This window comes from Amphiprion ocellaris, chromosome 13, assembly GCF_022539595.1.
Source record: "Amphiprion ocellaris isolate individual 3 ecotype Okinawa chromosome 13, ASM2253959v1, whole genome shotgun sequence".
Taxonomy (NCBI): Eukaryota; Metazoa; Chordata; class Actinopteri; family Pomacentridae; genus Amphiprion; species Amphiprion ocellaris.
The window spans coordinates 29,815,161-29,842,619 of record NC_072778.1 but is presented as its reverse complement, the minus strand read 5'-3'; the positions used below and the strand labels follow the sequence as shown (position 1 = coordinate 29,842,619).

Sequence of the window (27,459 nt, the reverse complement as noted above, 5' to 3'; positions counted from 1 at the left end):
AAAAAGATCTAATGCAGACTTCTACGAATCTACCTAATGAATAGTAGAATTACGTTTGGTTGAGTTTGCTACTGATCCACATACATGACAGCGGTGAAGGTAAAAATGAAATCACCCACTAGTGACCTGAGCAAAATGCCATACCCCTTGCAAACTGTTTAAAAAGCCTTTAGATGTATGGAGCATTAAGAAGAATTAGGTTTCTGTATTGGTAAATGACTATCTTGAGGACCACCTTTTGTCCATGGCAATCCTTCGTTAGACACAGGCAACCCTGTCACCAAAAAACCTAAAATACATTCTCAATTATGTTTAAAAAGAGACATTTTTGGCCCTGTAAGGTACCAGTATGACATAGTAGAAATCATTTCCAGTTTCTAAGGGCCGCAAAGTCCAAATTAGGAGTCCGGAGAGGTGGTGGAGTCACAAGTTTATCACAATATTTTCACACAGGATACTAAGGTTTGCATCCAATGTGCAATTAGATGTTAGTTTTTACTCAATGTTTTGTTCTTTTGTGTTAAATTCTGACCCTTTCACAACCTGTTTGAAGCTTCTCCTCCATTCTTGTGTTACATCCCAAACAAACGCAATCTAGGAGAAAATATGTTTCCCACAAAATGTGACTGAGAATACAGTTTAGCTGTATTGAACCTTACATTAGGATACATTATAGTAAACTGAAACTGATAGATTTTGAAGCTTTCTTTGATAGGCATATTAGCACCTTACTGTGACCGGCTGATTAGCCATCATGCCATAGAGCTGTGGGGGAACTAATGACTGGTTTGGCCGTTGCAGCAGGGGGTTCAATTTGATTGACGGACGTAGCTCCAGTATACTCCTGAACACTCCTGGACAGGTACGCGCTGTGCAGCACGCGAAACACTGGTAAGCTTTCGATTTTGTATTAATATTGTTTCTTCTTTTAAGACCAGTGTTCTGTGGCTGCAGTGTAGAGTCTGCTGATGGTGTCTCTGCTTATCGGCGGCTTCATGCGTGTGTAGGGTCGGACAGCCGAGGTAACCACAATGTTTGTTTATGCTTGTTGTTATCGTTCTGTTGCTTGATTGTTTTTAAACATTTCTTTGTTATATTATAGTTTTGCCTCTGTTGCCTTGTCTTTTTGCTTGTTTATTTTGTTGTTTCTTTCTTTTAGTTTGTAGTTGTTTTGCCTAGTTCTGTATTAGTTTGCTTGGTTCGAGTTTCGTTTCGTTTCTCCCCGTGTGTGTTTATCTTTAGGTTGTGGCTGTGTTCTCTGGCTCAGTAATCAGGTTTCTCCCCTCCATAGCTGCGTAGGGCCTGTGTGACTGTCAGTTTTAATAACTGCATTTATAGTAACATTAGTGTGTGTGTGCTGAACATATTTTTGTACCAGAATAGAAATTGTATTTATATTTTTCTATACACGCCTCTGTATTCATTTGTGCACGTACCTGTGTTTAGTAGGGGAAACCCTCTGTTGAGAGGCAGGATTGTTAACATCTTAGGGTGAAAGTCCCTAGGTGGCGTTGTCTGTTCCGTGTTAAAAGAAACCAGAAGACCCTCACCAGTTACATTATACAGTTTCTATGGTGGAACTTGTTAGCAAACGCTTTCTTACAAATTCAGCTGATACAGATCAATGTTAGCATTCAGAATTCAGCATTGGAAGTCATGTTTGTGTCTACTTTTCACTCTCCTTTAATCTGGCCTCCTGAAGTTCCTGAGAAAAATCTGCTAAATGCTTCACTATGTTGATTCTAGTGCAAAGTTTGTCTGCTCTGATGTCCTGTAAGTGCTATAGTATAGCACTGACATCCTGGTGATAATCAGATTTTTAGAGCATCCTGGTTATGTGTTGCCCATGTAAACAACTGAACCTGGTTTTGACAAACCTAGAAAACTCCAGTTGAAACCTAATCCAGGTTTTTGGTCATTTTCTGTTAGCAAAGAACACAGCAGCACTTCTGTTGAAAAATCAGTATATTACTATAACTAGAAAAGGACTCAGAGAGCACAGTACTCGGCTAACGCTGTTCAGCCATTGTATCATTTCCAACGGCTGAAATCTTTTTTTTAAAAAATTGTGGATCCAGACTATAAGCTGCATCGCTGCCAATATCTAATCAGCTGATCCTTTCTGAGCTTCCCTGGAAATTTCATCCAAATCCGTTAGTCCGTTTTTGAGTAATGTTGCTAACAGACAGACAGACAGACGCCGATCATCACGTAACTCCGCCAAGGCTCTGCCTCTTGACAGAGTAATAAAACAGATGATCAGAAACTCCGATATTGCAAATGGTCATATACCCAAGGACCTGAATAACCAGATTTCTCAGATTTCATGGAAACACTATATCCTGAATATGACAAAACCTGAATAGAATTAAAAGTTAAGAGTTGAAGGAATCTTAAAAATGCCTTAGTAGAACTAAAAACTACTGCAGAGTTTGCTGAAAATTCTCCGTCTCTTCAAACATTCCTTATGTATGTATATATATATATATATATATATATATATATATATATATATATATATATATATATATATATATATATATATATATATATATATATATGTGTGTGTGTGTGTATATATGTGTATATATTTATATATTACAATCCTGTATGTAAAATATTGACAAATATAGAAGTGCAGCACTGAGATGGTTATTTTTAAAAAAGACACAGATAAAAACTGAATAAATATTTCCAAGAAATATATTCATATTAACTGGCTGAACAAGGGCATCTTTACCTGTTCCATGACAATAATAAAATACCCTATATTTCATGATATTACCCCAGCACATATGCAGATGACTTTTTATCTTTTGACTTTGGATACCTGAGAAGCTTTTGGAAAAGGACCAAACTATTTCTCATTTTAGAATCCATTTTAGCTTTGACTGGACATGATGAAAACGAAAAAAATTATCATAATATCTTGCAAAATGCATCTCATTAGAAACCATTTTAAACAAGCCCAAGCTGGTACACCCACAGATGTTACTTTAAATTGGCAGAGAAAGAAAAAAAATAGTGTTTGATAGGCGTTTGCAAGACTGAGAAATAAAGAGAGAACTATGAGGAAATTTTCAACGAGTCAGTAAGTTACCAGCAGCTGTTAATTCCAAACTATTCACACTGAAGGTTGATAAAACACGTCAGAACATTTGTTTAAGCCCAGCCTGTCTTCAGTACACCTTTCTTTGGGGAACTTAGCTGAATCTGTCATGATCGCGTTTGAAACCATGTATATTTGTAGCCACACAATAGACGCATCACCCGTCTGTAGCCGGGATTAATCTCACTTTGAAATAGAGTGGCATAGAACTCACCACAACACATACAATAGACTGTAGAGTGGAAAATAACTACTGAACACTGGCAGCTCATCAGTTGTGGTTTGCTGCAGCGCCAGGTGGTTTGGCAGCAATTATGTTGGTTTAAATGTTAAACATGCTCCTTTGAGGGCATTACATACCAATTACATACAACCACATCTAATGTAAAACACACTCACACACACTGGATTCTATTAGATAACAAAATGGAAAAGAGATGGTGGGTGAAGGAAGAGAAAAAGACGAATTCAGGTGGAATCAAACAACACGGACATATTTGAAGTCATTAGAGGCTAGTTAGGGGTTTCTGGTTTCCACTTCTGTTTGTGTTCTGTCCTCACGGGGAGGCTAATTCACAAAACAGCTGTGTGTGTGTGTGTGCGTGTGTGTGTGTGTGTGTGCGTGTGCGTGTGCGTGTATTTGCGTGTGTGACCTATGTGACAGGAAGGCTTAAAACTTGACCTGGATTGAGGTTTGTTATTATCATTCCAACTGTAGATTGATAATCGGGCTTTCAGGAATTTTTAAAGTGAAAAGATACACACACACACACACACACACACACACACACACACACACACACACACACACACACACACACACACACACACACACACACACACACACGGACATAGTTTGGACTTCCTGATCTGACAAACACATTAACCTACATGGAGGTCAGTGCTGAATCACTGATAGTTTCAGCAGCAACAGCTTCAAACAAATGAATTGAGAACTGAAAGATTATGCTCACATTGTAATGAATGACAACTGATGAGAAAAACGACAAATTATTTTGTGGAACTTGGACCTAAATAGTAGACATTTGGAACATAATGGCTTTACATAATAGTACTTCAAACACTGTGATGAATTTCAAAGTCTCATAGTCACAGACGTTAAATGACAGAAGCTCACCATGAATAGAAACATCCCACCGACTGCGTTGTTGCACTGACTCAAGCATAGTGTGGTTAAACTGTACACATGCGTAGTAGAAGTGCTGTTTTATCAGACTGTCCTAGTGACCATTGAAGTTTACACTTACGGCTCTCTCTCCATTTATTTAGACAGGAGTCTGGTCTTTTAAGTCCAAAATAACATTACCAAGATAGCGGTTGAACGGCTAGACTTTCCTGTAGTGACTGATGGGTTAGTCTAGGTTGTCGCTGTATCAGGACTAATAGTTTACAACCATGCTAGCTGCTTTGTGCTGCTAAACATGAGCTGAATGTTGCTAATGTCTAACAGTTATGGTACTTATTGTGTTAGCTACTTATTGGATTGCTAATGGGATGATGATTGACTGGTACATTGCTTACCATGTTAGCCATCTTTGCTTAGCATTTAGGATGCTGAGATTTGCTACTAAGCATGAAGTAACTGAGACAGATGAGAGTGTCATTAGTTTTACAGAGATTTCTTCAAAGTATTAATTGAAATTTTGAGCTGATTCTAGTCAATATCCTGAGAAACTACACATTGAAGATGGTGAAATGCTGTGTAGTTCTGTTCACACCTTTGCAAACACGTGGTTATCCTCACAACTGTGTTTCTCTTGGATTATTGAACTACACTGCAGAATGAAGACTACTGCACAAGAAAGTGTTTTTTTAATTCTACTGACAGAAGGTTTCTTTGCACTCACCCAAAATTTTATGTAAAGGGTTTACTTCAGCCCTCGTTATATTTCCTTGCAGACGCAGACAAGGACTGCTGTGGACACCATGGACATGTAGTTGTTGTTTTACTACCCTCTAGTCTGCTCTGAGGACTCCACACACCCGCAGTACGTTGGTATCCACATATTCCATGCATGAACACTACTGCAGTCCATGTGGACGACTACCACTGTGGTGTAGTTGCTGTATAACACAAAGGCTAGGTTGCATGCAGACTCTCATGTACGTGGGGAGATGATGATATCGACGTGGACTCACGAATACTCAAGCAAAGTATAACACTGGACAGACAAGCATAACTGTCACAAATTAGTTTGAAAGCTAGTGCTGGTTCATGAGTCATTTAACACCAGGACATATAATGAACTTTAGGAGATGTAGGGGATACCTTACAATGTTTGCACATTCATTGATGGATTGATGGGACAAGTTGTAGTCATGTGTTGGAGAAGTTCTAACTTGTTAACTGAACTTTTAATCTGACATAAACTATTATTCACAACAAATAACATTTACACATATTCAAATACTACTGGAGTGGAGGAGGATCTTTAAATATATTGATTAATTGAGCGTTAAACTTAAATTATTTCATCAATTTTGGTCAAATACTGTTCATGCAGTATGACTGTGCATCAACAAACACTATGAAAACAGGAAAAGCACTCAGAAAGCCAGGGACCAGTTTGTGGCACAGCAGCTTGAAGCCCAGCTCTCTAATGACTTTGCCACCTTGAGGCGAAGCTCATGTGCTCAGCATTGCCTAAAGGCCAGTTTCAGTCGCTGGGTTTAGGAGATACTATAAATATACGGCTCACAATGAATGTCCCATATTGTTAGATTAGTCATTCATTCTATGTTTGAAATGACATGTTGAAAGAACACTTGGTGCAGTTTATTAGGTGTTACACACAGCTGTGCAGCAACCCTGAATCATAATAACACCTGAGAGCCAGGTAGGTACGATATAAACCTGAGTTTATAGTGCAATAAAGGTGTCTTTTCAGTGTCGGCCTCTGCTATCAAGAGGTGTTGTTATCACAGGTGAAAGCTAACTCTCTGCCCCTGAACTCTCTTTCTCTAATGGCTTTACCGGTTCTCTGTATCAGTACATTGGAAGCAGAGAGGAAAGGCAAAGAAATGAAGAGGGTAAAAACACACAGGAGGGTGGCGATAAGAGGATGTAAGGAAAGGATATATAAAAGAGGAGGTCAGCAAAGACAGAGACAAGAGAAAACAGATGAGGAGAAGCAGGAAGATGAGAAAAGGGTTTCCCTGAACTATGAAATCTCACAGCACTCGTCCCAGGCTTTCACCTGACAAAGACAGACTGCTTTACTCCCAGTAAAAGAGCCAGAGCACAAAACTGTCCGACCTCCTGCTTATCAAAATCATATGTTCCTTGGCATATAGTGGAGTTTTTTTTCTCTGACAATACATCCTTTATCCCTTTATTTCTTTCTATATGGTCCTGCTTTTTTCCATCTTACAATCCTCCACTTCTTATGTGATGTCCTCTTAAAGACACTCAGTGAATGCAAGCATGAGACTAATGTGTTTGCATAAAAAGACCTGTATTTATTTTAGAATTTGAATCATTACAGCTGATGTGTCTGGCAGTTCTCAGCAGCAGCTACCAATGTAATCACAATTAGAGCATCATCCAAATAAAAACCATAGAAACAAATGGAAAGCAGATGTTTTACACGTTTAATTTGATGATTTATTTATTTTTTGTCCTCACCATCCCTTAGATTTGACCCCTTCCTGGTACAGTTTAGATAAATGGCCCTTAAGCGCTTAAGGATATTTTTACCTTAAAAAAACTCTTGGCGGTCATATATTTATAGCAAATAGTTCTCATTAAGATTTATTGAGTTTTGAGAGTTTAGGCTCAGCATGAGATGGCCTGGAAAATGTAGCTGGTTTTCTAAGTAGTATGCTTTGCTAAGTTGTGGTTATATTATTCAAAGCTACAGCAGAGAGAACTGGTTAACCCCTAAACATTCACCAGCACAAACACAGACTGAGTCAAACTTCTGATGGTGTGTTTTTGATGGCAGTGGCCCCAATTATACATCAGTTAAAAGCAGTAAAACAGTATAAATGATTTTAGGATGCCAATACCACAACTACCATAGTAGGAGCAGCAGCAGTTGCTTACTTTGTAATAACGGTGAATATAAATTAAGGTTTCTTACGTGTCATGTTTAGGTGTTTACTATTTTCACTGTAAGAATGTAATAAATAAAAGGCTTACAAGCTTCTAGTCCTTTTTTAGTAGTGTGAAAAGGTTAGGAAATGCCAGTTTTCCTTTAATAGCTATTGGCTAATCCTACTCTTATTTACATGTTAGCATGTGATATCATCTAGTAACTTCACCTGAGCTTGTGAAGAATCAAAAGCTGTTTCTCCTGGAGGACCTACTGGTACATACAATGCCTTTTATATTACTGCTATCTGAAAGGCCTCCAAGCTGTTTCTTGGAGCGCTACTGCTACTACGTGTCAATTTTTCTACTAAAACTACACTGAAAATCAATGGCTAGGCTGTAAGCTAGCAAAAGATTTGCTAAAACTTGGATTTTTTTTTTTGCCATATTTAACAATGACTGCATTTACATGAACTTTTGCATCCTCGTTGTGATCAGTTTTTGAAGCATCCATTTTCTGAGTTGTGTGTGTAAACATCATATCCTGATTTAATAATCCAGAATAAGCCCTTATCCTGGTTTTGAGAAACACAAATATGCTAGCTGGAGCTTTCAGAAAGAAACCACTGTACTGTTGCATGTATACATCTTATCCTGGTTTCTCATCCATCCATCCATTATCTATACACCGCTTAATCCTCACTAGGGTCATGGGGGGGCTGGAGCCTATCCCAGCTGACTCAGGTGAAGGCAGGGGACACCCTAGACAGGTCGCCAGTCTGTCGCAGGGCCACATACAGAGACAAACAAGCACTCTCACATTCACACCTACGGGCAATTTAGAATAAACAATTAACCTCAGCATATTTTTGGACTGTGGGAGGAAGCTGGAGTACCTGGAGAAAACCCACGCATGCACAGGGAGAACATGCAAACTCCATGCAGAAAGATCCCGGGAAAGCCGGGACGCGAACCAGGGACCTTCTTGCTGCAAGGCGAAAGTGCTAACCACTACACCACTGTGCAGCCCGCATTCTGTATGTTAACTGGTTAAAAATGCTAGTGTTCCTTTAATAGTTACTGGCTATTGCCTACTTTTATATGCACACTAGCACATGGTATCATCTAGTAACTTCACCTAAGTTTACCTACTGCTACAGGTAGTGTCTGCAAGTTCTGAGCATATGGAGCGTACTGTTACTGTGTTTTTCTACTAAAACTGACACTGGACATAAATGACTAGGCCGTATGTTAGCAAAAGACTAGACAAAGACTGCATTTACGTGGACTTAAACATCCCGATTATGACTGGTTTTTGAAGCATCACTTTTTTGTGTATGCACATGTAAGCATCATGTCCTCATTTAATAATCCTGAATAAGGCCTTATCCTGTTTTTGAAAAACTCCATTATGCTACTTAGAGAAAAACAAACCACTTTACTATTCTTTGTACACATCATATACTGGTCGTATACCTCTCCAATGTCCATGATGTGTTGAAGGTGACAGAGGATATCCTGTCATGTCTACTGCCGATTACTGGTCGTAAGGCAGATGAGGGTTAGGACAAGCAGTAACCTTGCAATAAGCCATATAGCCTCACCCCAGACACCTGAACAAACAGCATGTAGTAATTTGTAACCAGAACACTAGTATTTTTAATGAATATGTGCTTGAGAATAGCCACATTTCTGAGTACTCCATCAGCAATATTCTGAACGCATTTAAAACCAGGATAAGACTTATGACCGTGATACTGCTATGCATGTAAACATAATCATAGCAGTACTGGGGGCAGGTCCAATGTTAAACTAACCAGCAAGACCCAGGGTAATAAAATGCCAGAATTTCTTTTGATAGGTAATATTAAATAAATGTTGTCTCTTGCTCTCTTTTTCCAAGTAGCTTTAGATTTTAAGAAAGCAAAAGCGCATTTTTCGCCTTGACTTTAATGCAGTTAAAGTGTTGCTCACACTTGCCAAATTATCCACCAAGAGCACAATTTATGATGTTGAAGGAGCTTTCTGAGTGTCTAAAACCGAAAATGCGCTAGTCTGCAATGTTACCGCTTTTTCATTTGTGTCTAACAGACTTTGGCCTAAAAGACATCAGTGCTCATCTTAGCAGGAGCAGCACAGGGCTAACTAATACCATAATTGATAATTCTCTGTGTCCCAGTCACCATTTAAGGTATTAATTATCCCTGCAGGTTTACCGCTGTGGTCTATAAAAATGCATGAACCACTACTGTTTGACACTTCAAGCTGCTGACTGAGATGACAACACTCCGTATATTTAAATTCATACTTTGCGAGTGGAAAAAAAAGACACAAAGCTCAAGAAAACTGATCTGTCCATTAGAGGTATTGTTGCATCTACGAGTAACTTTATAGCAATTTTACAAAATGAAAGTTTTCTGCTGCTTTCATGTTTCTATTGGAGTGTCCTAAATATTGAAACCACACAATGTTAATGTTTAACAAGCAGCAGAGTGGAAAACAATGCTCACTTCTGACTTTTAATTCTGCATATTGGGAAATTCTGACAATAACTATATCTCCCACTTGGTGAAAAGAGGTGCAGACCGGCCAACAAACTGCTGGTTGGCAGAATGGCTGCAGATGCTGGCAGTTATATCATAAGACAAATCCAATATTAACACTAGTACAATGATATCAGTTCATTTTATAGGAGCTTTTACTGTTTGCGTTTGTTTCTCTTGGCAACAAAGCTGCTGCAAACACAGAAAACAGCAAAAAAAAAAGGCCAGATATGATAGTTTGGTGTGAGTAACCCCAAAGACGTTGTAGTGTTCGTCCTGTTGTGCCCCTTGTGACTAAATTGCAGAAATGCAACCAAAATCAAAGCAAACAAACCACGAAAAGGAACACGTGTTAATTCTTCAATGCGATATTGAGATATTTGATCTAACAGACTGACAACCTACATAGCTTTGCGTATGTTCTCCATTTTTCACTCTAGCATAGTGTCCTAACACCAGTAAGATGTACTATATCTCACAGCCTGAAACGTATCAGAATCAGAAACTGTTTTATAGTGAAGTAAGTTTTCATATGAAAGGAATCTGACTTGGTGTTTTCCTGTAAAACGGTAAACTAACATATAGATTTAAAAAATGCTGCAAGTCACTGTACAGTGAGTGTTAGAAGTCAAATAAGAAGCAATCAAGATACTATAGGTCACAATAAGCAATGGAAATACTTCCAGCGTGCAGGAAAGTGCAATATGCAAATGAATAACAATAATCCTGTTTAAAAGCTGTGCATTAATATGACACATAGAGTCAGTATTAGTTGATAATACATTATATTGCATCTTGTTTTCAAGATGTCCAGTCAGATTATCCCAAAGTATCACTAATGTACTGCCAATGTAGCGCCATCTGCCCATAATCTTCCAATGTGCCTTGGTGAATTTTAGTGTCCCTTAAATTGATCATCATTCTCCTTAAAAGCTGGTGTATTCCTTTAAGAATGTCGGCGTGACGCCAATACGTCTTTATGTCAAAAGCATTATGCTGACTGCCAGCCAAGTCACAGCTGCTCTGTTCAAGATAACACATGTCAAGAGGAGACTACAATATGATTCCCACATGTTTGTCTGTAATATTGAGCTGTACATATATCCTCATTCAGAAATCTCTTTCAACGCGATGTGTTGATTGTTGCCATTGGATACCAACCCTATCTGCAACAGGTTTGTCTAGCAAGTTACATCTTCTGATTGACGCATTTGGAGATTTTAGAAAATTTTGGTCCACTTACGATGCAACTCAGTCATCACAAAATTACATTCCATTACAATTACACTGCATTCTCAATTACAGCTTGAACAGAGGTCATAGTAACCTGGCAAGTTATGACAAGTTACGAGCTACAAAGTCCATATTAGTTGGTTTTAGGAGTAAAGGTGGCAGAAATTTAACACAGGACATTCAGCCAGGAGACTGAAGTTCATGTCTGGTCAAGTCAAGTCACTGTGACCCACAGAGCTTTCCAATTCAGATACAAGATGAAAAATTGCAAATTTTCTGGACTAATTTAAATGTTAATGTGAAGACTTTGCAACAACTTGCTTTCCATTTGTTGTTTACTTTAGTTTTCACTCGCCAGTTGGTTCATTTTAGGAAAATATCACAGTTTGAGTTAAAAATACGACTCTTTTACTACACTTTTGAAGCTTCTCCTCCATTTTCTGGGTTGCCATGGTGACAAGTCCATCTAATGTAAGACTGATGGAAATTAAAGATAATAAAAAGCAATGATATGTAAATTAGAAACCTTTCCATGTTTAGTAACAAACAAACAAAAAACCTTCAAACAAACCCTCAAAACCCAATTTAATGCCCTTCAGTTGTTAAGGAATCTGACTTTTAGGAGACACGGCTCCATGATGATTATTTAAGGCGACTCAGCACAAAGGAAACATCTGGACTTTGGTAATTTGATGACTTCTGAGGGTAAACAGAGTACATTTAGGTTTTAAAAGTCTTTTTCCATTATAGAGGTTATAAAATTTGCAAATTTTGCACTTACATTCAGTACAAGGGGGTGAGAAAAAAAAACAAAAAAACATATGGTAATTAAATCCTTCAACTACTATAATGGGCAGATTCCTTTCAGATTTTCCTTCCAAGGGTTGGCTGTAAATCTCTCAGAGTTTCAGCAAGGCTCGCTGGAGTTGAAGAGAAGCTCTGCTGGCTTTCAATCTAATCTAAAAGCTTTTTTAGAGTCCAGAAAGATTTCTTTTGGATCCCCTTTGCATATTATTTCTGAAAGCTGCTCCTCTTTGCTCATTAGAAACAAAGCAGTGTGTCTAATAAATACTAAGGATGGTATTTATGTCTGTTGTGCCTGAAGTGCTCATCGGTACTAAATATGACTGAAATGCACTTTGCCAAAGGAGCTGGTTATAGTAAATAAACGTTCCCAGCAGCCGGCTGGGTTTCATACGAGCTTGCGTTTTGCTAACAATATATAGAGCGTAAATATTTGCAACTTCAGATGCTCTTTGAACACAATCATGTGGAAATAGTTCTAATAGTTGTGGGCTAAAAAAAAAAAAAGAAGCTCAACCACAAATCACTTAACAAATGAAGTGCAGTGATAGAGATCACATGCCACTACTAGAAATCACATTTCAAAGTAAGACGTCATTCTTTGATGTTGCAAAGTCGAATATTTCTCTAAAAAAAACTAAAACTGTCACTTGTGCAGCCTCATGACTCATTAAAACACTCTTGCTTATCAAAGCTATAACTTGTACTTCTTAACTGCTCAACTCATGCAAACTAGACAAGAAACAAGCTCACTTTTAATAGTATGACTGTTCTGCAGCGAAAACAATCCTGAAAACTAGCTCAAACATCTGCATCTGGGAGCATTTAACAAGTTTCTCATTACAAAAACCACAAGAGACTCACCTGGAAAATCCTCCAGAAGACGGAGAGCATAAACAGGTTTAGCACAAAAACACCAAGTCCTTCTAGTTGTGACTGCGGGATGGAAAGTTTTACAAGACAGCCAGGCGTAAAAAAGTATCCAGTTGATGCTGTGGTCCTATTGGTGTTTGCTGACTTGTAAAGAGGTCTGCTGGTGAAAGAGAGGATGCAGCGCTCTGAATGTGTGGATTAGTTTGACCCTCCGTTGGTCCCTGAAGGCATCTGGATTTCAGATTAACTCCCTCTTCCTCGTCCTGCTCTGAAACTGTGCAGTCAGGAATGCTGCTTCTCCATCCCCTTCTACACCTACGCTCCTTCCTTCGCCTCCTCCATTCATCTCCTCTCCCTCACACACTCAATCCTGCTGGAAACATTATCGCTTTATTTCCTTTTTTTTTGCTGATTCTTTCCTCTGCGGCTTTTTTTTTTTTTTACTCCTCTCTCTCTGCCTCTTTCTCTTTCCCCTCTCTGCCTGTTTTTCTCTTTACATGCTTTCACCTTTCCAGCCCTCCTCCTCCTCCTTCCTCCTGTTTTCACTCCCTCCTGAGGTACGTTACAGTGTGTGAATACAGATTAGCCAATTATAATAATCCATCCACAGATACTGAGTCTGCGCCGGCGGCTACACACACTCACACGCACTTTGCAAAACTTGGCAGCCGCTCAGTATTATTCATTTGATCTGTCTGGATAAAATTTACAGTGAATCAAACAGGACGGGGCAGTATTAACAGTTAAATTGCCCCTTAAGCCCTGATACTGTACATAATACCTGCAGTGTTGAAACAAGTGTTGACTCTCAGGACTGAAGGCAGGTTTTTGCTTTGTGGAAATGTAAAGTCTGGGCTTTTCAACATGACTCTTAGACATATTGTGCATGTTGACTGTATTAGATTTGGTCTTGTTGCTACCATTTGGAAACACTTACTGACCTCCAAACTCCAAACAAGTCTTTATGAATAGACTTTTTGTTATGCTGTTCTTTAGTTAACAACCTCTCATTTTGCTTTTATTCAGTTTACTTCACCTAGAATAGACGTGAGGCCATTAATGTGCGGTTTACAAGTGCGAGCTTAAGCTTGTAAAACATTAAGCAAAGAGCCTGTCATATTTTCTCTTCTTTTTGTTGCCATTTTCACCTCTGCAGCGGAAGGAAAATACATTCTTACAAACCTTTAGTTGTTGTTTCAAAAAGTTCTCTTGTCCTTGTCTGGCTCCTCTAATCCTAAAGCTTAATTAAAATGAAATGCGTCATTAATAGTGAAGAAGCGCGACTCACCAAAGTCATTCCAAGCATATTATTTCAATTGATTCCATTATATGCATATTGGCAGCATGTGTCTTATGCATGTTGTTGGTTTGTGTAATTAATGTTTCAGCTGTAAAAGATTCCAGTTGTGAGTTTTTCTCCTAGTTGAAAATGCACATTTTCCCAAGGAGGACAGTCATGATCACTGCTATAAGGTTCACACATGTTACTCCTCCTGTAATTACACTCTGCAATCACAACTGTTGCCTTCATCTTACACTATTTTTTTATTGTAGTCAAAAAATTGGGCTAAAGGTTGATCCCAAAATACAGAACAGTGACAAACAAGAAAAGCACTCAGAGAGCGCAGTACTCTGCCATGGCTGCTCAGTCGTTGTATGATTTCCGACGGATGAAATCTTTTAAAAATTTGTGGTCCGCAGTGGTCGATTTGTAGTAGGATCGTAATCATGGCTCATCAGCAGGCATCTGATGTAGTGTTCACTTGTTGTCATAGTTACAGTGACGCCATGCTGCTATCTCCCAGTGATACAGAAATCCTTAACAAATCCATGGATCCAGACTATAAGTTGCATCACTGCCAAGATTTAATCAGGTGGACCTTGTGTCATGTCTGACCTTCCCTGAAAATTTCATCTAAATCCGTTGCGAATGAACAAACAAACCAATGCCGATTGTCACATAACTCCACCATGTTCCTTGGCAGAGTAATTCTAGAAAAAACAACCTTGGTAAGCTGTTGAGCTACTATACGCTTTAATACTTCTCGGCCGTCTAACACACTGATCCAAAAACTCACAGATGCTCAAGTACATTGAGATCTAGGGATTGTGAGACTGTGCCCAAGCATCTGATTCATATCACTTTCAGCAAACCATTCCTTCATACCTGATGGATCAGGGCTTTGTCACCCTGGAAAAGACCACTCATATCTGGATAGTAATGTTTCATCGAAGAATGAAGGTCGAACCGGGCAATATAGCTGAAAACTTATTTCCTATGTAATTTCAGTTGATATCGATCTTCAGTGATCATTTTTAAATTACCTGTTATTGATAAAGACTGTGACAAAACGGTTTATGATCCCATATGGCTAAAGATGACATAAAGAGTTTGCATTGACAAATTCTTTTACACGCTGACAAATCTCACTTGGGACACAGATTGAAATACAAACAGACAAAGCTCCATACGTATTGACAACTAGTTTTGCTATAATATTGCTCCCATACAAATAATGTTAGTGCCTAAACTTAACCAAGCTTCTAACATGTTAAAGTGTCAAACCAAGAGTGATCTTTCCCTAAAACTGACCAGGTAGTTTTGGTGCCTAAACTAAACTAGAAAGCAACTGAAAACTAAAAGTGACCAGCGAGAGAAAATGAAACTTAATTGTGAGGCTGATGGTCTTTCGTCCATCACTGGACACAAACTTTGGTCTTATGGTTCTCCAAACTTGGACTCTGTCGGTCTTTGTCATGAACCTGGATATTTCATTGCAGGCTGTGTTGTTGTTGTAAAGCGTAAAACCCAGCAAAGTCCAAAATGTGTTGGACTAATCCAAGCAGAGCCCTGTGGTCAGACTCTTTCAGATGAGACAAGTAGTTTGTGCTTTGAGCTGTTTATCTTTGATGGTTTCGTATCTCTAACTGGTCTGTAACCTTGTTACAACACAGCTGTATAGAGAAGTCGAAGAGTAATTAAAACACAGAACAAACACTGATTTCCAGAAGGTATTTACCAGGCAGGGATTTACTTGAAAGTCAAGCACACAGTAATACAAAATGGGAGAGGGTTAAAGGCAAATGGGTGCGACTGAAATAAAAGAAATAAATATAACCAAAAGCGGACTTCCTTCTGAACCTGGTGTGTGTGCTACCAAACCAGAAAGAAAGTAAAAGATGACCAATCAAAAAAAAAAACAAAAAACAACAAAACTCTTACTGCTCATCTCCAAAACCCAAGTACAACTGCAGTAGCACCATTAAACTAAAACTAACAATGAGTTTACTGTTCTTTAGCATTCAACAATTCTAAAGTCCCTTGATATCCTTTACCCTTCATGTACACCAACCACTGACACAAGTTTAACAAAGTACAGCTCAGCTTCTCCTGCTGCCGAATTCTGGATGAATGAGTCTTTAGAAAGGCAACCCCTCACGTTTTCCTTTGCTTTGTCAGCCCTCTGTATGCGGGTTAATGACTCTTTTTCATGATTAACTGCCCACCTGAATTTTTACAGCACTTCACATAGGTGTGATTTACATCTATATCCCTGTGTGGATTAATTACCAAGGCAGTAGGGCTTTTTTAGACTTACGGAGCTTTTAGATTAATTAGTCATTTTCTCGCTCTAGAGCCTCAAAAATAGCGACCAAAAGTTGCCACAAAAAAGAACAAGCATTGATGAGATACATGTAGCTGCACATGTTGTTGACTTTTGAACAAAAAATAAGTTACTCAGTGAGTTTGATCAGTAATGAATAGCAGTTCACTCTGGCTCTCAGGATATTATCTGCACAAACAAACAGATGTGAGATTGACAGACTTTACATGTAAAAGGTGGTTCACTATATTTATCCAATAAAAATCTGATGCCTTATATAGAACTGCTTTTGAATATAGAGGTTCCTCCAACAACCTTTTCTTCAAATAAACCAAGCTTGAGTATTCCCAGAGTTCCTTGAGGCGCTAATAGTTCTGAGAAAGTAACAGTGCATTTTCATTAAATGACACGTTTCATTAGATGTGCAGCAGATTGATACAGGAATTCATTCATTCATTCTCTGCTAATCCTTAAGTGTCTCAAACAGGAGACAAGTGTAATTTTACATCACTCAGCACTTTGTCTGCACTTTTCTTGTATCCATTGTTCATGTACATGTGCGCAGACATGCAAACACACATTTCATTCATCAGCTTATCATCCTGATTATGGTTTCTGGTGCCAGATCTGCAAGCCAAGTCTCACTGGAATTCCTGTGCCACCTTCATTTTCTAAGACACAAATGTACAAATGGGTCATTGTGAGTGATAATAAACTTTACATCCTGTTTTGACAGGATGCTTCTCCCCTTTCTTGTGATATTTAATGATGTGTGTGAGCATGTACACTAGTGCAAAAGTCTTTTTAAGGCTAATCTTCATTCATTAAAAATCCACTTCAGATAGGCGTGTGTCTAACCACGTCTTAATGTGATCTTTCTCAAACCTTCAGCATAAATCAGGGACTCGTTCTTGGTGATTTCATCTGCCTTAATGTAGGCTTTTACTCTCTCTGTTTATTGGGTCTCTCAGCTCAAAGTTCAGGGTACAGTTATATTTTTCCATCTTAACCTTTGTGTGATGCTCTTGTGATCTCCTCCTCTGCAGGGCAGTAATCTCACAGGCTCCGACGTTCTTTTTTAACGCACTCTTTCTTTGTGCTCCATCTGTTCACCTCCATATTTCTATAATCCGCATTCTCCCGCTCTTTGTTTCTTTACCCTATGTTAGAATCCTGTAGGCTGAGAAACAGATTTCAAAGCAGATCCCCTTTGAAAAGAAATCTCCAGTTTATTTGTAGCGGCTCTGGTGGAGTCGAGGCTCCGTTGTAAATATTAGCAGTTGGATTAAATACTTGTTGACTGTGGCTCAGTCCACAGCTTGATTCAGCTGGAGGAACCTAAACATGTATTGCTCATTAACTCTGCTGGATCGCTCATGAAAGGCTGTACTATTGTAAAAATACACATAAGAATAACGTTGCGTGCCAGCACTTACACATTTAATCTGGTTATATAATGGTATAGCTAGTGGGACATTCAAGATGTAAGTAGAGTGGAGTCATCAGCTAAAATGGATCAGATAAAGTTGGAGTGTCACTGAACATTCAAATTTAACATGTCATCTAAGAAAACATAAGATGCAATAATACTATTACTCCCAAAGGAAACTGTTAAGCTAGGTATTACTCAGAAAACCACATTACATGAGAAATGCAGTGCCTTGTAGAAAAAGTGCTAAAATATACGCGACCGTTCAAAATTCAAAATTTTTGAAAGAAAAACAGTTTTCTTCAAAGAAGATAACATTAAATTAATCATAAGTACAGTCTAGACATTGCTAATGTGGTAAATGACTATTCTAGCTGGGAACGGCTGATTTTTAATGGAATATCTCCATAGGGGTACAGAGGAACATTTCCAGCAACCATCACTCCTGTGTTCTAATGCTACATTGTGTTAGCTAATTGTGTTGAAAGGTTCATTGATGATTAGAAAACCCTTCTGCAATTATGTTGGCACATGAATAAAAGTGTGTGTTTTCATGGAAAACATGATATTGTCTGGGTGACCCCAAACTTTTCAACACTAGTGTAAGTATGATACATCACTGAAAATGAAAATAATTAAGCTAAAACTAGAATAGAACAAGTAATAAGCGTTACACAAAGTAAAGTGAAACTGATGTGAAGTTACTAAGTTGAGTTGAGCAATTCTTTGTATAGACTCTGGTGGAAAAAAACTATGTGAAATACCACTTTCTATAAGAAGGCTAATGTGCTCTTAAAAACTGAAGGAACCAATGAAAATAAAGTCTTACTAATACTACACTGATGCCCCATGTTTGAAAAACATTATTATAGCTTCATAATTAAAAAAAAAACCCTTTAGTTGGTGGCCCATTGTAGCTGAATGCGGTACATAAAATGAGCCACCAAGAAGGGGACCCCTCCAAATAAACATCTCTAGAACATAAAATGAGAACTTTTTGTGAGATTTTATTTGGTACTCATTTGAATTTTTTTAGGATTTTTTAAACAGTTTGACCTGATGCAGTTTAGCTGCAGAGGATTATGAATGAGTGCACCTAATTTAATGTGAATCTGTCTGACAGTTACTTAAAAGATTAACCAAAAACTACAAATGTTGTTCTCATGGTGATACTAAGGGAAAAATCAGGGGGTCAGTGAAGTCAGAAGGATCCCTATAGTGGGAACCATGATGCCCATGGAATATTTAACAGCAAAGCACTGAGAAGATGATTTGACATTTCAGTCTGGAATCAACATGCTAACAGGCATTGCCATCCATACAGTCATGGCTCAAAAGCCTAAATCAACTATCTTTTCAAATGCCGTGCACAAAATCTGGCATATATAGTTTTAGGTTTTTCTAAGAATTCCTGAAAAAGCTGCAACCTTGCAATGCCTCATCTCCAATCCACCACTGAGCATGTGTCAGTCCACAGATTACTGAGTGATACATGGCTGTGCGTTTGTGTTCTCATGGGTTTCCTGCTCATCTTTCTCTTCGTGACTCTTCTTTACGGCACTTCTTACGCCCACTTCCTTCCCGGTACTTTCACTGCACATTATCCATCCAGCTGAGTTGATTTATCAGCATCAACAGAAGGAACCAAAGCACCTGTATGTCTCTCATCTACTTCTCTGCAGCTCTTGTCACGCACCTTCAATCTTCTTTCTTTACTTCTCTTCTTCACAGAGCCAAGATTCCATCATCTGATGGACCATAAAACATTAATGCGCACCATTTGCAGTGTGTTGCGCTATTTTATGTTTTCACCAGCTCATGTTTCTGCTTTTAGGAGAAAATAAGGATGAATGTTGTAAAGCAGCATCTTCTGCAAGGCCAGAGATAAAATGCAACTTAAGGCCAACCTGCAGTGAGGAAGATGAACCCAATGTGTTGAAGTGTGCCAGTTTATTCTCCCTGTAGGTGACACCCATTAGACAAAAACTTCCTTTTTACTCCTCATTTCTTCACTGTGGGGTAGAAATCTGCCAAAACCTCATAGTTTAATGTTATCTTCACATTTGATACTGAAAACACATGTTACTGAAATCAGACCAACATAAATGTTTTGCAGTCATTTTGCAACTTCAAAGAGTAACTTGGTTACCAGGCTGTTTTGCTGCCCTCTGTAGTTGAAAGCTTTAAGCCTTTTGCACCAAAAGTCACACCCAGTAGAGATGCCACAGTGTAGACTATTACATTACTGCAGCAAACCTACAAGTAAAAAAGCTGGAAATGAACCGAAACTGCCATTTGTGGAGCTATTGTACTGCTAAATTGTACCATCACCATTTTATTCTGTTTTAACTCAGTGACAGGGAACAATCCAAGAAGTTGTAGGACTACACCTATAAAAAGCAAAAATTGTACCACATATAAATTTCACAGCCATTCCCTTCAAAGTAGTCTCCTTGTGCAGCGATACACTGCTCCCAGTGCTCCTGTCACACCTGGAACACTATGTGGAAGTACCATTCTGTAGGAACAACAGTACCTGCACTGGGAAATTACATAACTCAGATACAATATTAATCTACCAATATGACTAAAGCCATCTTTATAACTGGATCCATCACTGATCTGAAGCAGTTCAAAGTCTTGTCTGCAAAAAGAAATTCTAAGAAACAAAAACATGAAAATAGATTCCAGTAAATTAAGGTAATCGACCAACAATCTACAGTGAGCCACCACAGTCTGAGGTCCATCATTAGAAGGTAATAAAACAAAGCATCTTGTCATTTACATTCCATAAAAGATCTTATACCGACACACAAAAAGTTTGTTCGGAAGCTGTTAATTACTGAATCCCTGTCTCCTAGAAATTACATTCATATATAAATAAATAGTTCACAGGCAACATCTTTTTGCATGAATAATGTTTATGAACTGAAGTGTAGTGTCTTGGAGGAGGTTGAGGTGGATGATGGGTGTACAAAACGCACGATTATGATAACAGAAGAGTTCACTTTTGAACTCCTATCTGGGGGGATATTCTGTATTTTATCAGACCGTAATCTTTCTGAAACCTCTGCTAAGAGCTACCAGTGTTTCAATTAGACCATAAAAACACAGAAATATGCTTACTAAATGTGTAATGTGGGAGAAAACAAATATGATGTATGGGAACATTTTTGTGACTTTTAACATTTCCTAAATAAACTACCGGTCAAAAATTCGGATGCATCTTCTCATTCAGTGCTTTTTATTTATTTGCATTATTTTATACATTGTAGATGATTGAAGACTGACACTTTTTTTGTTTACAACATAATTCCATATGCATTCTTTTATAGTTTTAATGTCTTCAGTATTAATCGACAATGTATAAAATAATTAAATGAAAACCATTGAGTGAGAAGGTGTGTCCAAACTTTTAACTGGTAGTGTATATCAATATAAAGCATAATTTTGTTGCGAACCAACATAATTTCCAGGTGACACAGTTACATAAAACATGTGCATAATTGCATCTATTACTGTTGTACCAGGAAGGAAAGGTCGATCATAAATTTATTTCATACAAATCTCCTGGGGGAAATTACAGCGATGGTGCAAACTGAACACTTGCAAATTACATTGAGCCCTGCCTGCTACAACAGGTTTCTCTCTGTTTCATGAAGCTTCGCGTTACTCATGCTTGGGTATTCCCAAAACTATTATCAGTTCAGGAAACTCTATAAAAGCCTACTTTAGGGATCAGAGTCCACAATTTGTACATGATCGTGTTGAAGTCTGATGTTTGCTGTCTACTGAGTAATGCCACTTTTTCTTCTCTCATCATATTTTTGGTATATTTGGGAAATCTACAGCCTCAAGGGTTACAACACGCCTCTCACTTTCATGATTTCACTTGATGAGGTGTATTTCTTGCATAGCAAACCTTTAATTTAAGGGTAATCTATCATATTTTATAGTTCTTGGCTTCTGCACTGCTACAGGCAATGCAGCCTGACAGGCCAAACATTAAAAATCCATAAGCAGGGATCAATAAAACATTTGCATATCTGCAAAAGACAGACGAAAACCTCACCCTTAGAGAAAAAAAATTAGCATCAATTGATTAGCATATTGATTTCAGTTCTAATTTTGTCCAAAAACCTCCCTAAGGACATTTTAAAATCTCATGTTTCACATCACTGAGAGAACTAAAAGTCCTCATTTAGCAGAAAATTTCTAAAGTGTGAACAGAACAGTTTATCAGAGTCTCCCACCACTCTACTCCTCCAACACTTCACTTTATTAAACAGCTCTAAATCATGTCTGTCTTGTCCGACATCTCAAATGAAGCCAGATTACTTCATGCACAGCCACACAGATGTAAAACATCTTGTACACATCTGCAACGGGAGAGTTTTGGTGTTTGTTTGCATGGCAACTGTTGTCAGGATTTCATAGCTCACTTATCAGTCAGTAAATGCATGAATCTGTGTAGTACTGACTGTTACAGTTGTATCCACTGAGTGATTTACTATCACTGGGATGCCTGACAGTGTTTCTTTTGTGGTTGATAATGGTTTTGGGTTCTTGCATTTTCCTCCAAGCAAGCAAATTATAAACTATTATATAATAGGAAGGAAAATCTAGATGTCACAACCTAATTCATTTCTTTGCTTTTTAGGTCACATCTTTGGCTGACAGTGTTCTTTAATACAAGGTAATATGTCTTAATGCACATCTGTTTGTGTTGACAAATCTTATTCATCCCATGCTTTGATTTCTTTCTGTTAATTTCAAATAAACCAGACACCTACATATTTCTCATTTTCAGGAGAGTACTACCAGATACTGGGTGTGTAGAACAGAAAGTCTAAAGTGACAAAAAGCTGCTCAGTGAGGCTGTACTTAGACACAACTATGCTTTGCCCCGAATGCTACTATTGGCATGCTAATGTGCTAATAATGGCAATGTCAACATGGTAGAGTTCAGCAGGCGCAACGTTTACCACCATGACCATCTTAGCTGAGGGTGTTAGCATGCTAACATATGCTAACTAACACTAAACACAAAGTGCAGCTACAACTGATGGGAGGTATTGGAGAAGTGAATTAATTCTGTCATGACTGCATTTGATTAAAAGTTGACCAAAATTGATTAGCTGATCAATTAGGGATAAATTGGCTGGAGGTATGAGTCTGTGTTGGCACTGTGGTGAACTAATGATTTTCTCCTCATTGCTGACGTCAGCTGAGATAGACTCCAGTCCACTGCGACCCTCTACAGGATAAAGACAGGGTAGTTATTGGATAGTAAATGGATGGTGGCACTAGAGCCATAGTCAGGGTATCATCATAACTGAGACTGTATGTAGAAGATGTTTGTAACCACTGCTCATTGCTCATTGGTTTGTGGACTACCACTTGTGATAGCAATGATGTTTATCGTCTATTTTCCTCTAAATGGGTCCAAATTTACAAATTGAACATTTAACAGTATTTAAGACATAAAACTAGCAATTGAAACCATAAACTCAACAGGAATACATTTGGAGATTTAACAAATCAAGTGAGAAGTAGGGTCATTTTATCATAGATACAGTATGACTTCTTTCTGCAACCAGAGGAGTCGCCTCTACTGGATGTTACAAAGGTTGTAGTCAATCTGCATGGACTTCACCTTTTAGGATACATCCATCTTTTATGTACTGTCTAGGATGAAAATTCATCATGCTCCATCTTTGCAAGCATCATGCCAATCTATTACAAAAACTGTTGCAATTTTGTCTTAACTGGTGTAGTGGGCAGATACTTCTGACATTGTTATCCTTAGAGCCATGTGACTGCCTTGGATAAAAATTTCAGTGCAACATTTTACATCCTCTACAATCTTTGTACATGGTACCTAGAAAAATGTGTACAAGTACATCAAATACAAAAATAATTTGGTTTGAGAGTATAAAAGGGAAATTGGAGCACACTGCTTAACTCACAAAATTTTATTGTGCAGTTTTCATTGTCCAACTGCCACAAGCCCAACACCATGTTAGAAACACAAGAAAATAACCTCCCATAAAATAAAGGTAGAAAAGAATACAACCAAGAAAAGCACTCAGAGAGCCCAGTACTCTGCTAAGATTGCTCAGTCGTAGTATCATTTCCAACGGCTGAAATCTTGAAAAAAGTCATGGCAGAAATCACGCCATAGGCACTATAGAATGTGGCCATTTAATATAGATGTACCCACAAACAAAATGACCTTGCGCTGAGCACAGGCATGTGTTATGCATTGTCTACATTATGTAAGGATACCGAATCGCATGACCTAAATATGTAGCGGTGGTGGAAATTGATGGGACTCGGAAACACCCCACAATTTAATCAATTGTTTCTTGTATCATTTCAGATGGATAAGTCCTGATAAGTCCACAGCAGTGGATTTGTAGTAGGATCGCAATCATGTGATCATCAGCAGGCAGCTGATGTAGTGTTCACTTGTTGTCATAGTTACAGTGATGCCATGCCGCTATCTCGCAATGATACAGAAATCTTTAACAAATCCATGGATCCAGACTATAAGCTGCATCACTTCCAAAATCTAATCACTTGATCCTTGTGTCATTTCTGACCTTTCCTGAAAATTTCATCCAAATCTGTTTATCCATTTTTGAGTAATGTTGCGAACAGACAGACAGACAGACAAACCAACGTTACATAACTCCACCAAAAAATATAGAAATATGTCACAACATCCATCAAGGTGATAAACCAGAGAAAAGATGACAAATCAGTTCCTTTAAAAGCAGTACCCTGATTCTAATAACTTGATTTGCTTTGTAGGCAATCCTAGAACTTTCCTGAGTGTATATTTTGATATAAATACAGTAAATAGTGTACACGTACACTAAAACTGCAAAAACCACATTTCCATGTTAGCAAATTGCAGTTGGTAATCATTGAAGTGAGTAAGTACAACAAGGGAACAATACAGGAATAGCAATAGTACATTCTAAGAGGATCTTGGCGCGTTGACAGGACGGCCTTGTGGAAGTGGTTAGCATTCATAGTGGACTCTGTGAGCTTTAAGAAGAGAAAAAACAACAAAAGATGATCTACAGCTCATATGAGTGTCATGAATCATATTTCTCATTGTAAATTTCAATGGTGTGGAGGATGACCTTCTTTCTGCTGTGTTTTCCTGCAGTTTGCAGAATTGCATGACACTGTTGTGCAACATATATTAGTATTTGTGTTTATCTTCTATGTGATCCTCCATCTAATATACAACACTGCAAAGTGGTTGAAGAAGCAATTTATGATTGACAGTGATTGAGGATTTTTTGTTGCCAGAACTTGTTATTGACCCTGAAAGTATTATGCATCTCTATGCAAATTTGATGATCAGCCTGTTGAAGATATTAACATATTTGTGATAACACACACCTGTTCTTCCATGCAGTATATGTTACTGTGGCCTAATGCAATGGAATAATAACAGGTGAATTTACAGCAGTGGAGATGCTGATAAACATAGTTGTATCTCTTTTTTTCATCATCAAGACCCACTATGAAGATACATATACAGTTATCTACATCTCAGTGACTCAGTCTTTAGGACAACAGCAGCACTGAACAGAAGGCCAAAGCTGCCTTAGAGGAACTGAATAACTGCTCTGGTGCAGGTGATGAGTGTCATACAAGGATTAAAGAAACAAACACACCTAATGCACAAACAAGCTTTTCATTGGGTGCTGCTCTTTGTTTCTTTTCACCCTTGTGTTATTTTATACAGTTAGGATGGTAGCTACACCTTCACACTCCTTTTCTAAACCTCTGTCATACTGTATCCTCGGGTTTAATCTTAAAGGCTTTGGAGATTGATCTTTTCTTTTTGTCATCTGCAGTGTTTCCACATCTGTCACACAGAAACTGAGCTTATGGATCAAGTGGACGTCAGGGAGGAGACTTGAGAGCCAAAAGAAGTCAGAGGAACATCCTGGACAGCGCTGCAAGGACTGCTGGGAGTTCAGTACCTGCATATCTTCATGTGGAGTACTGTGAGATTGCATCCTTTAATATGTAGATTATACACTACCGTTCAGAAGTTTGGGGTCACTTAGAAATGTCCTGATTTTTGAGAGAAAAACATTTTTTTTTTGTCAATGAAGATAACATTAAATTAATCATAAATCCAGTGTAGACATTGTTAATGTGGTAAATGACTATTCTAGTTGGAAACAGCTGATTTTTAATGGAATATCTCCATAGGGGTACAGAGGAACATTTCCAGCAACCATCACTCCTGTGTTCTAATGCTACATTGTGTTAGCTAATGGTGTTGAAAGGCTAATTGATGAATAGAAAACCCTTGTACAGTTATGTTAGCACATGAATAAAAATGTGAGTTTTCATGGAAAACATGAAATTGTCTGGGTGACCCCAAACTTCTGAACAGTAATGTAAATTCTGTTTTAGCTTTAAAAACAGGTTTATTGCTATTTGACTTGATTATAGAATCACTCCGACCAGGTTGGAGGAGTTGACAACGCGACTTCAACAAGCAAACAAATTTGAAGCCATTCAACTCTCTGACACTTAAAGCTTGTAATTCAAATGAAAAACAGAAGTGTGAGGTGCACCCAATTTGTCCAGGAAATGTACGTATTTTAAACTTGTAACATCTTGACTGTGCTGACAGCTACAGGACACACATCAGCTTTGGCAACCTTGAGCTACTCTGGATTCTGAAATTCGTCTTGTTGACATCTTTCATTGTGTTCCCCTTGTGGCAGAAAATCAAAAGAATGAGAAAAAGATTTTATACAGATCGGAACTACATCTATATTGTCTTGGCAGCAGTTTTAATGCAGGTATTCTGATCTTCATTCAAGACAAAACAACATCCAGAACTTATTTTTGTGGACATGAAGCCTGTAACCTGTTTACTAGTCAATAAAGTAGATGTTCAAGTTTTATTGTTGACTTTCTCCTGATAGATTTTCTTCACTGGCCTCATGCTGGGAGTTATTTTAGAAATGCAATAAATTGATAATCACAACGTTGACAGAGACAAACACTGCATAGAGGGTATTTAACTGTTTCTTTTGTTTAACAATACTATTATTTTATATGTAACAGCTGAAAGCTAAACAGTAATATTTGCAGTGTGTCTATTTCAATATGTATCTGCTTTACTATATGTGCACGTGCAGTTTGTGTTCAGATAACAGACATCAGCATACACTTTAAAAAGTGTGTTTATGGGTGCCTAGAAAGCTCAACTGGTTGAGCGAGCAACGCTATGCAGTGGCCTGGGTTCAATTCCAGCTCATGGTCCTTTACTGCATGTCTTCCCCTCATTCTTCTCCCTGCTTTCTTGACTGTGCCTATCAAACAAAGCCAACAAAAGGCCAAAAAAAGAACCCTTAAAAATAAAAGTTTGTATTATGTCACTGATGACACCTCTGTGTGTTGTATTTATCGCCATGGCAATGACATACAGGAATGAGAGGGCACTTGTCCTTGTGTGTGTGTCTTAAAGGCAGCCAGTGTGTTTTAACAAACGGGCAGAGACAGATGCTTGACAGAACAGATTTGGACCCTGAGGCCAAAACAAGCCAGCTACGGATGAAGCACGCACACACACACACACACACACACACACACACACACACACACACACACACACACACACACACACTGCTTTTATAGCTATGCAAATGAAAATCTTTGCAGGCCTCTAACAGCGCTGCTCTTCAACAACTATGCTTCAGTTATTAAAGTTTAAAAGAAGCAGGATTACGTTTCTGAATGTCTGCAGGGTCAACATGGGG

General features: G+C 38.3%; 1 protein-coding gene and 1 long non-coding RNA gene across 5 annotated transcripts in view; one reads left to right on the top strand and one right to left on the bottom strand.

The window, feature by feature from the left end:
* Positions 1 to 13,076, bottom strand: part of si:ch211-159i8.4 (matrix-remodeling-associated protein 5) — a 33,822-nt gene extending 20,746 nt beyond the window's left edge. For both annotated transcript variants that reach the window (XM_035952506.2, XM_035952507.2), the window contains exon 1: positions 12,608 to 13,076. In XM_035952506.2, coding sequence (XP_035808399.2) covers positions 12,608 to 12,637 — 30 coding nt within the window. In that variant the 5' untranslated portion in view covers positions 12,638 to 13,076. The remainder of the gene's footprint in view (positions 1 to 12,607) is intronic.
* Positions 698 to 27,085, top strand: LOC111574749 (uncharacterized). Of its 3 annotated transcripts, XR_008603736.1 has the most exons (5): positions 786 to 862; positions 934 to 1,022; positions 5,030 to 5,118; positions 22,311 to 22,346; positions 25,531 to 27,085. It is a non-coding gene; the product is annotated as an uncharacterized LOC111574749 (long non-coding RNA). The 3 variants fall into 3 exon arrangements; XR_008603735.1 differs by lacking the exon at positions 934 to 1,022 and having other exon boundaries at positions 698 to 891; positions 5,030 to 5,122; XR_002746658.3 differs by lacking the exon at positions 934 to 1,022 and having other exon boundaries at positions 724 to 891.
* Positions 27,086 to 27,459: the final 374 nt, after the last annotated feature.